The 9,906-nt window shown below is 51.1% G+C and overlaps 1 protein-coding gene across 1 annotated transcript; it reads left to right on the plus strand.

Annotated features, from left to right (window-relative positions):
* Positions 1 to 6,967: 6,967 nt before the first annotated feature.
* LOC145418689 (uncharacterized) lies at positions 6,968 to 9,669 on the plus strand. The gene is made up of 3 exons (XM_080287029.1): positions 6,968 to 7,776; positions 7,959 to 9,338; positions 9,456 to 9,669. The coding sequence occupies exons 1-3, from the start codon at positions 6,968 to 6,970 to the stop codon at positions 9,667 to 9,669; spliced, it is 2,403 nt and encodes an 800-aa protein (XP_080143155.1).
* The last annotated feature ends 237 nt before the right edge of the window (positions 9,670 to 9,906 follow it).

Genomic DNA, 9,906 nt, shown 5'->3' on the forward strand with positions numbered 1-9,906 from the left:
CACACACACACACACACACACACCTGGGGTAGTGGTAATGCTTTCTCCTGCCATCTAGTAAGACGGGGGATCGCGCCGGATCGGGTGCGAAACGTTTCACGAGCGAAGTGGGAGGTTACTGTTCCTCTACAAGGAGGGAATGGTTGTGTGCGTGTGTGAAGGTCACAGCCTTGACCTGGATCGGACTATATGAGGTCTCAGCTCTCTTCCTTGAAGGTAATGAACTGACGATCACGCCAATCACGTTTTCCTGACCGATCTGGTGAATTACACACACTCACCCAAACGCATTAAATTTTGGCAGGTAATTCTCCTCTCCGCCCACTCCTTCCACACACACTAAGAGATAATATCACATACTGTCTCATATAACTCACAGTTGAGGAAAATATAGCTGAATAATAATTCTTTCTCGGAATTAGGTCAAAGGAAGGACTTATTTGTCCTATTGCATTTGAACAAGAAGTGTAGTAGTAGTTGTTCCCTAGGCAGTCTGGCCGAACAGCCCTGAGTCCCTTAGGAAGGCCATGGCTGAGACCGGGCGTTCCCACAGAGCTCTCAAAGAGTGTATATTGTGTTGCTGGCGTAGGTTATTGTGTGCAATGCAGTCTTCCATAATGTGCTTAATAGTATGGGATGCTGTGTTGCATCCTGGACAGGCATCAGCGACGGAGTTATCCAGCCTCTTCTGGTAGCTTAAGAGGGCTGGATGGTGCCCACATCTCAGCCTGGCCAGGTGGACCTCGTCCTCATGAGGGAGATAGGATTCAGAAAGGTGGATGTCAGGAGGCCGTGCGTGCAGCTTTGTGTTGTCTTTAAGTGACTGAATGGAGCCGTGAGTGATCTGAGTGTGGATATGCTCCTGGAAGCTGGTCTGAGGTGGGCGAAGGGGGAGAGATGACAGTATTTGTGTATGGTATCGTGTGCTGGGTGTTGTTTTGATGTTCCTTGGTGTGGGTGGATGTGCTGCCATGTAGTATAATGAGTGTTGTGGGTTTGTGGAGGCTGCAGCAAGAAACTGGGTGCCTCTCATGTCTAGATGATCCTTGACTTTGAGGACTTTGGTTTCTTGATGTAGGTGGTCTGTGGATGTAGTAGTTGTGCAACCTGTAATTATTTTTAGGGCCTTGTTCTGTATGGTCTGTAGTGTTGTGTGTTTTGGTGAGGTTAGGAGCCAGGCAGGACTTGCATAATTCATCACTGAACGTATATATTGTTTGTATACTGTGGTGGTGGTTTCTTTGTTGTGCCCGAATGTTCTATGGGCAAGTAACCTTAAGGCATTGAGTCTTGGTGTTATTTTATTTTTAATGTTTGTGATGTGTTGTTTAAATGACATTGATGTATTGTATGTTACACCAAGGATTTTGGGTGTGTGTGTGGTAGGGGAGTGTTGTTTATGGTGAGGTGTGGGATGTGGCTGTGTTCTGCTGCCCATTTTGTGAGAAGGGTCACTGTAGAATTGGCTGGGGCTATTTTGAGCCTGTTTGTGGTGAACCATTCGTGTATCGTGTTGAGGTAAGGTTGGAGGATGTGTGCAGCTGTTTCTCAACCCAATTATTCTATTCTACTGGGTTTCTGATAAACTTCATGCATCATTCTAGTACTACACGTTCTAACATTTGTCTGGATAAACAAATATTATTAACTGGACCAAGAACAAAAAACGTCACTGACAGAATGTGTCAATACCGATGACTATGTTGGGTTAGCACTCGGTTGGCAATGTTCTCGTAAACCAGTGCTTTCCAAACTAGGGAACGCGCCCTTCTTTGGGGTGTGTAATGTAGATGGAGGAATGACCTGAAGCCATCTTCCAAAAGTTGGTATTATATTGCTGTGTTGCGCAAAAGCCTGGGCGTTGAGGAAGAATGAAGATAAACAGCTGGAGAGGACAGAGATGAGAATGCTGAGATGGCTGATGGGAGTGTCACTGAGAGAGAGGAGGAGGAATGATGACATCAAAGCAGAGGCAGGAGTTGTGTCAGATGTGGAGAAGGCACGAGAGGCACGTTTGAGGTGGTATGGGCATGTGACCAGGATGGAGGAAGTTGATCCTGTGCAGATGGCATAGAGGAGTCAGGTGGAAGGGTGAAGAGCGAGGGGAAGACAAAAGATTAGGTAGAGAGATGGAACTGAGAAAGAAATGAGGTAGTTAGACCTGGAGAAAGAGGACCCAACGGACAGAAGTTACTGACGACAACATAATAACAAGAGTGGCCGACCCCACCAGATCACCCTTATATATATGTATTAGTCAGAGGCCATGCATGAGTCTCAGACTCTGGTGAATCAAGTGGTGATACACGAATCCATCTCATGCAGCAGCCGTCTACTGACCATCAAGTCACGGCCTTCCCAACCCCACCCAATTAAGCAGTATAAATTAACTATGATCTGATGGATATTATGACTTTAAATATTATTACAGGTTGAAGAAGTTATAATACCCAGGAAATTTCAAAGAATATGCCGAATAAATAAACAGAAAAGTTGAAATATGCACTTACGCTTATAAATGGCTAGAATTTGCATTTGCATATGCACATATGCAAATGCATAATTATCCTAAGCCTACATATGAGTCTCTGTGAGATAAACTGAGAGAGTTAGACAGCGAGAGACCCAGTATTATACACTGCACACACACACACACACACACACACACACACACACACACACACACACACACACACACACAGACGCTACTGATTGACTTGAAAAGGTCTAGGTCTGGTTTATGGTTAAATTAGTTTGTGACAAGCAGACAGCATGTGCTTACGATTTAGGAAATATATCAAATTCACATTGACAGCTAACAAATGTGCATTTGTCTTAAAATATGACATATTTTAATGCCTTTTTGGGAGAAAGATACTCGTACTAATGGCTGACTGAAACAACGAAGAAATTGAATATTATGCATACTTTATTTTCCACACAATACATATCTATGTTACAATAAAGAATGTATCATCAACTTTTCTGAGACGTATCTGAGGTAAACGTCTGATATTAGTCAGTGTTACAATAGGGATGTTATAGATACCGAAGAGGGGCGAGTCATTATAGAAGGTTATGTGTTGGTGATGTCTGTGTGTTTATATCAGCCTTGCTTGATCACTGAACTGACCATTTTTCATAATGTCATGAACAATCACTTTACAGCTTGTTGCTACTTCGTGTGTTTCCCTATCATAAAAATACATTCATTTAAAATCTACGCAAATTATGTTACGACATTAAATCGCTACTAAGCCTCTCCCCAGCACTCCTCTACCACCCACTCCCATCGCTCCCAACACACAGCTACTCCCACTACCCCCCCATCCCTCACGTCCCACCCCTCCCACCACACGGCTATCCCCACTACCCCCCCAATCCCTCACCTACCCCGCACGTCCCACCCCTCCTTTACCCTCCTTTACTCGGGACTTATCTTGGAAAGATCATATACATCTCTTGTAAAATCTGCTTCCAAGAGATTGGGTGTGCTAAGCCGACTCTGCTCTTTCTTTACCCCTGCACAATTGTTGACTCTATACAGGGGTTTTATCCGCCCCTGTGTGGAGTACAACTCTCATGTGTGGGGAGGCTCCCCACATACAGCTCTTCTCAATAGGGTGGAGTCAAAGGCTCTTCGTCTCATTAACTCTCCTCCTCTTACTGACTCCCTTCAACCTCTTTCTCTTCGCCACACTGTTGCATCTTTATCTCTTTTCTATCGCTACTTTAATGGTCACTGCTCCTCTGAACTGTCTGCTTGCATTCCTCCACCTCTACGACGGGCGCGTAGCACCCGTCTGGCAGCAAACTCTCATCCCTTTTCTGTCCAACTCTCTAATGCAAGAGTTAACCGTTACTCCCAGTCTTTCATTTACACAACAGGTCAGCTCTGGAACTGTCTCCCTCTATCTGTATTTCCTGCTGCCTATGATCTCCAGTCTTTCAAACGCAGTGTGTCCAGGCATCTCAAAATGATCGGATCTTGAATTTGGCTCTCTATTATATTTTGTTTTTCTCTTGGAGGGAACTGTTACTGCGGGCTCATGGCCTTTGGTTCCTTCTTCCTCGCATAAAAGAAAAAAAAAAAACACTGTTACCAGATCAAATTATCTGCCGCTCCTGCTGCCTTTTATGTGGTGTCCCGTGCGGAAATTTTTCCAACTTTACTTCAACCCGCTCTGTTAAGGCAGCCCGCCTACATGAGGCAATGGAGGAGGTCGCACCTGCTCCACCCTCTCTCTCTTCCACCCAGGGCACCTCTGTTTCCTGACGTGCAGCTTTCGGCCCCGCCCAAGGCAAAGCACCTCCGTGAACCGAGCTCTCGGTCCTCAGCCTTGTGCTCCCACCTGCGCCCCCTCTCACGAGTCCGGGCCAGCTAAGTCTGCTCATATTCCTAGGCGGATGGAGGTCCCGCCTGAAGCTCCTGCTGCTACTCGGATCTCCCCCTCTCCTGATTTTGATATTCCTGATGATGAGGGTTTCACCCTTGTAGCCCGCAAATGGTCGAGGTGTGGTCGACAGGGAAACAGCCCTACTCCGGCACCATATACTGGGGCTCCCCTCAGGGCTCCTCCTGCTGCTCGTCCTTCCGTGTCTGTAGCTGTGCACCCGCCATCTCGCTCTTCGATCCCAGCGTTCCGGGTGCCTGTTCAAGAAGGGCATGCAACAAGTTACGATGCCGTGGCTGCACTAGAGCGTCACCTGCCAGGGCTACATTTCTCCAACCTAATCGGAAGGGACGGGAGCTAAGTGCTGGTGCCGAAGGACGAGGACGCTTACGACCTCTTGAAAGCAGCTACGCCGGACGAGGCCTCCCCTGTCAAACTAGTCGAGCTGATGCTTGGGCAACAGTCAACGAAGGCCATCATCATGGGTTATCCCTTGAGGATGCCTGTGGCGATACTGCTCCAACACCCCCAGGTCGAAGTGGTGATCCGCTGCCAGAGAATGCGGACCAGGGAGGAGACTCATCAGATCCTCGTCACCCTGCAGGGTCCTGTGATCCCGGTGATCGACTGGGGAACTGGGGAGAATACCATCTTCGCCCCTTCACCCCAGAGCCACTCCGCTGTTACAGGTGTCAGCGATACGGGCACCACCGTGCCACTTGCAACCGAGCTGTCGTCTGTGCAATGTGCAGCGGCTCGCACGAAACGGAGAGGTGTTTGGCCAAGTTCAAGGCCATGGAGGCCATCCTGACTCGCTGCCCGAACTGCCTGGGCAAACACCAGTGTGGCACCCCAGCTGCCCCACCAAAGTGGCCCTTGTAGATCGAGGGCGAGAACGTCAAGTAGCTTGGGTGAGGAAGCAACAGGCATTCAGCACCAAACCGGCACCTCCTGGAACTTTCATTTGGGGACAGCAACAGCGTCGCCCCACAAAACAGATCACATCCATGAATGAGGCAGAATTCTCTCCTCTGCCAACCGCGCTGAGCCCACTTCCACGCAACGAGACAGCAGTCCCTTCACCACCTGCTCTTATCCAGGGCATCACCTCTGCAGAGGTACACTACCTGAGCTCGCCACTGCAGCAACCACCAGCTGGGGTCACTCCCAGCCCCCCCCAGGCTCCCATTCAGCAGGAGCCCGTCTTCACCCTCAAGGAGCTCTGCTCCATTGGCAAACAAATAGCGGAGGCCATAGCTGTGGGTATCAACCAATGCCTAGGGGTAACGTGCTCCACAGCCCTAGTCTCAACCGCGATCAACAAGATTATCGATCAAGGCATTGAAAAGAAGCAGAGAGGCGCCCCTCAGCCAGCGCCCCCTTCAGGGACTATCAGACCCCTACCGCGCAGGGCAGCTCGCCCGACATGGAGGACACAGCCCCGATCCACCGCTGCCTCCCCCCAGGGGGTTCAGGAGCCTCATCTTCCATCCCCTCCACCAGAGAAAGCGCCAGCACCAGTGGCAGCCGACGAGGTGGTCAAGGCCCCAGCCTCCCTGCTGGGCGACAGCCCACTGCCTCACAAGACCTGCAAGCAGACCCTGCAGACCTCCGCTTAATACAGTGGAATGGTTTGGGGATCAGGCACAAGCTCCCCCTCCTGCAGGAGGCAGTTACCAGGGATCAGCCCCACGTCTTTCTCCTGCAGGAGACCCTACTTCCCGATAACTCCTCCTTTCGACTCCCTGGATACACCTCCCATCTCCTCCCCTGCGAACGCGGAGACACATGAGGATGTGCCATACTCGTTAAAGATCACGTCTCCCACACTGTCTGTGACCCCTTGCCTTTTTGTGGACCAGATGTGGAGGTGCAAGGTGTTGTGTTACACCTGATATCCTCAACACTAACTGTGTACAATGTCTACAAAAGCCAGGGGGGCACTCTCAATGTGGGAGAGCTGTTCTCCCATGCCTCAGGTCCTGTCTTTATTGGGGGCGACTTTAACACCCATCATGACTTTCTTGCATCGCCCCTTCCATCCAATGAGGCAGGACGGCACATCTCACTCGTTCTCGAGGAGATGGATGGTGTCTCCTTAATAAACTACATTCACGAACCCACCCACATTCAGGGAGGGCGCTTGGATCTATCATTCATCTCCACCCCTCTTGCTGGCTCGGCGCAGTGGTCACTCCACCTGCACCTAGCCAGCGATCACTTAGCAATTCAGATCAGGCTACCACTCGCGCCCCTCCCTCCCCCCCCCACCTCCCCCACCAAGGTGGGACCTCAGCAAAGCCGACTGGGCCACCTTTGCCAGAGCTTTAACCACCATTTTCGAGGCCTCTCCTCCCGCCCTAGACCTCGAGGGCAGAGCAGATCAAGCTGCCAGTGCGTTTGCACAAGCTGCCTCTCTCGCCATCCCGCTACAGCGACGATCCATGAAGCGATACCGAGACGGCTGGATCTACTGCGACAGGGTCAGGGAACTGAACCACCAACTCAATGCAGCACGTAAGCAGTACCGGCGGCGCTGCACATCCCCGCACTGCTGATATCTTGCTGCCATAATGCAACACGTTGTGTTGGAGAAACGCCGCATGAAAGGGGAGGTGTGGATCAGATGGTGCAGGACTTTGGACTCTCACTCAACTCTCAGGGAGATGTGGAGGAGAATCCAGTCTGTCTCTGATCCACGTCCCCCCCGTCCACCCTCTCACCCTGACCCAGCTGGTGAAGCCAGCCATCTTGCACAACACTTCACAGACCTCTCCACTTCCCACAATCTCCTGCAGTCCGTTAGAGACAAGCAGGTGCAGTTGTCTACCGCTCGCCTTGCAGCAATTCAGGCTGCCTGTGAAAGGACTGACCCTGCTGATGTACCTTTCACCAGCTGGGAACTGCAAAAAGCACTGCAGCACAGAGGAGACACTGCTCCGGGGCTCGACGGGCTAACCTATTCTCTCTTATCACATGCCGGAGATTGTGGGAGAGATTGTCTCGTTGATCTGCCCAACCTCTTGTGGTCTGAGGGCCGTTTGCCAAGGTCATGGAAGACAGCTGTCATCCACCCAATTCCCAAACCTCGCAATCCTGGCGCCATGCACCCTATCTCGCTTCTTAGCTGTGTGGCTAAGACAACAGGTAGGGTTGTGCGTGCTCACCTTGTCTGGCATCTGGGACCATTGCAGCCGAGGAGAATTGCTTACCACTCTGGCAGGAGTGCGTCTCACTGCCTTGCTTCCTTCCTCGGGGAGCTTCAGCGTGGACGGGGGATGGCTGTCTTCCTTGATCTCGAAAAAGCGTTCGAGCTGGTGAACCCTCTTGTCATCCAGGCAGCCCTTGCCGACAGGGAGTCGGAGGTAGATTCTCGTCATGGGTGGGGGACTCCTTTCTTAACTAGATAGCAGGGGTCAGATTCCAGTGGCAACTCTCTCCCTTATATCATCATCCCAATGGCACTCCCCAGGGGAGCGTTCTTAGCCCCGTTATTCAACGTGTTGGCAGAGAGACTTCTAACTGTTGACTATGGACCCGGCGTAACACTGCTTGTTTATGCAGACGACCTGGCACTGGTCTTCTCCAGGAAAGACTGCTTCACCCAGGCACCCATCTTTCTAGATTGCATAACAAGTGTAATGAACTCGGGCTGAAAGTCAACCTCGAGAAGACCAAGTGCCTACCTTTCAGTCTCCGCCCTCCCGAACATCCCCTCTCAGTAGGTGGCCACTGCATTGAGCCTGTCACGCTGCACCGATATCTGGGGGTCTACTTTGACTCGGCGCTAACTTTCAACCGACACGTGAGATACTTACGAGAGTGGGGTGCCTCCCACATTTCTGCTCTCCGCTACCTCTCTAGTCGCAGCTTAGGGGCGTCGTATGCAGTTCTGCGTACTTTCTATGTCCGTACAGTCCGCTCCCTAGTCGATTACAGTGCGATCTGCTTCCCAGGGCTGGCTTCCCCCATCTCCCAGTCCTTGGAGGTACTCCAAAATGATGCTCTGCGGATTATGCTGGGCGCTCCATGTTGGACCCGACTGGTCAATTTACAGATGGAAAGTGGGTTTCCATCACTCGCCCACCAGATCACACTGCGTGCAACGACTGAAATGCTTCGTTTAGTTAATCTTCACTCGATGCTACATGTCTCCATTCTTCTTAAACGCCTGGCTAGCAGGCCCCCAGACCCGTCCTCCCCTCGGGATCGGGCTTCAGTCATGGCGGCTCTCTTTCACAAGTTGGGTGGGGCACAAGAGGTGTGCCAAGATCCAGAGCTGGCATGTCCAGGCTACGAACCTCCTGCACCCTGGGCACCTCCCCCTTTCACCATTATCAGTCCCACCGACATGAAGCCTCGCCACTCGATCCCGGCCATCCTTCGGCAGGAGAGTCTCAGTAGACTCGCTGCGCTCAACTCCTCTGATGCGGCAGTCTACTATTCTGATGGCTCTGTTTCGTCTGATGGTTCAGCGGGAGCTGCTTTTGCTTATGGGGACAATACTGAATCCTGGCGCATCACCACGGGTGTCTCCGCCTTTCAGGTGGAGCTAGTGGCTCTTCTTGGTGCCCTGCGCCATGCGTATAGCCATCGACATAGACATGACATTCTCCATACTGACTCCCTATCCTCCCTTCAATGCCTGGCATCTCTCTCTCTAGTTGCCCACCAGTTCTTACTTACTGCCATATTTACAGTGTCCTCCCTCATCCAGCGGCGGGGTGGCATTGTGATTTTTCACTTGGTACCTGGGCACGTTGGGATACGGAGTAATGAACTAGCCGATGCTGCTGCACATGCAGCTACATCACTCCCTGATGTTAGATATCTGCTTCGCCCCAGTGCTTCCAGATTTCTCTCTGCTGTGGCTGGCATTATTACAGAACTTACAAAGGACGACCATCGCCTATGTGTCGCCGCCGGCTCACGCTCGGCCACTTGGTATGCTGCGGCCACATCATATTCCCCTATCTCGATCCCTCTAGGCCTACCCAATTATCTCTTACTCAGGCTTCGGCGTTTACGCATGGGATTCCTATGCTACCATTAGATTACCAGCTTGGACCCTGAACCGTGCCCCATCTGCTACAAGCGGTCTGCTGAACCCCTCTGCCATTACATTCTCGACCCTGCAACCGCTTTTGTTCGAGAGCTCCCTGGAGAGGGCTTTGGTCGCTCAGGCGATGATGAGTACGATGCTGCTAGGGCCATTGGCAATGCAACCTTTCAAAGGCTTCTGCAAACTGTACGGGGTTATCCACCTCCCCGTTAACTGCTACTTCCACTCCCCGTCACTTAGCTAGATCCAACTCACCTTTTTTTTTTTTTTTTTTTTTTTTGCTCTTTCCTTGTTTATTCTCTGCTTATCTCTGACGGGCTCTTAGTTTGCCCGTGCCCCACAACAGGTGAACAAATATTCAGCAACAACAAACTCTCTCTCTCGCTGTTTCTTCATTGCTTGTTTTTTTCCTTCTCTCTCTCCTCTTGTCTCTATGTCCCTCTGTTTACT

The sequence above is a fragment of the Coenobita brevimanus genome, chromosome 116 (assembly GCF_032717465.1).
Source record: "Coenobita brevimanus isolate Jiangsu-jjx chromosome 116, ASM3271746v2, whole genome shotgun sequence".
Classification (NCBI taxonomy): domain Eukaryota; kingdom Metazoa; phylum Arthropoda; class Malacostraca; order Decapoda; family Coenobitidae; genus Coenobita; species Coenobita brevimanus.

Excerpts from the sequence above, each read along its gene's own strand:
- LOC145418689 (XM_080287029.1), top strand. The coding sequence starts at position 6,968 with ATGCAACACGTTGTGTTGGAGAAACGCCGCATGAAAGGGGAGGTGTGG. Across the intron at positions 7,777-7,958 it reads GAGGTAGATTCTCGTCATGG|ACGACCTGGCACTGGTCTTC; the intron begins GTGGGGGACTCC and ends TTGTTTATGCAG. Across the intron at positions 9,339-9,455 it reads GGCTCACGCTCGGCCACTTG|CTTGGACCCTGAACCGTGCC; the intron begins GTATGCTGCGGC and ends TTAGATTACCAG.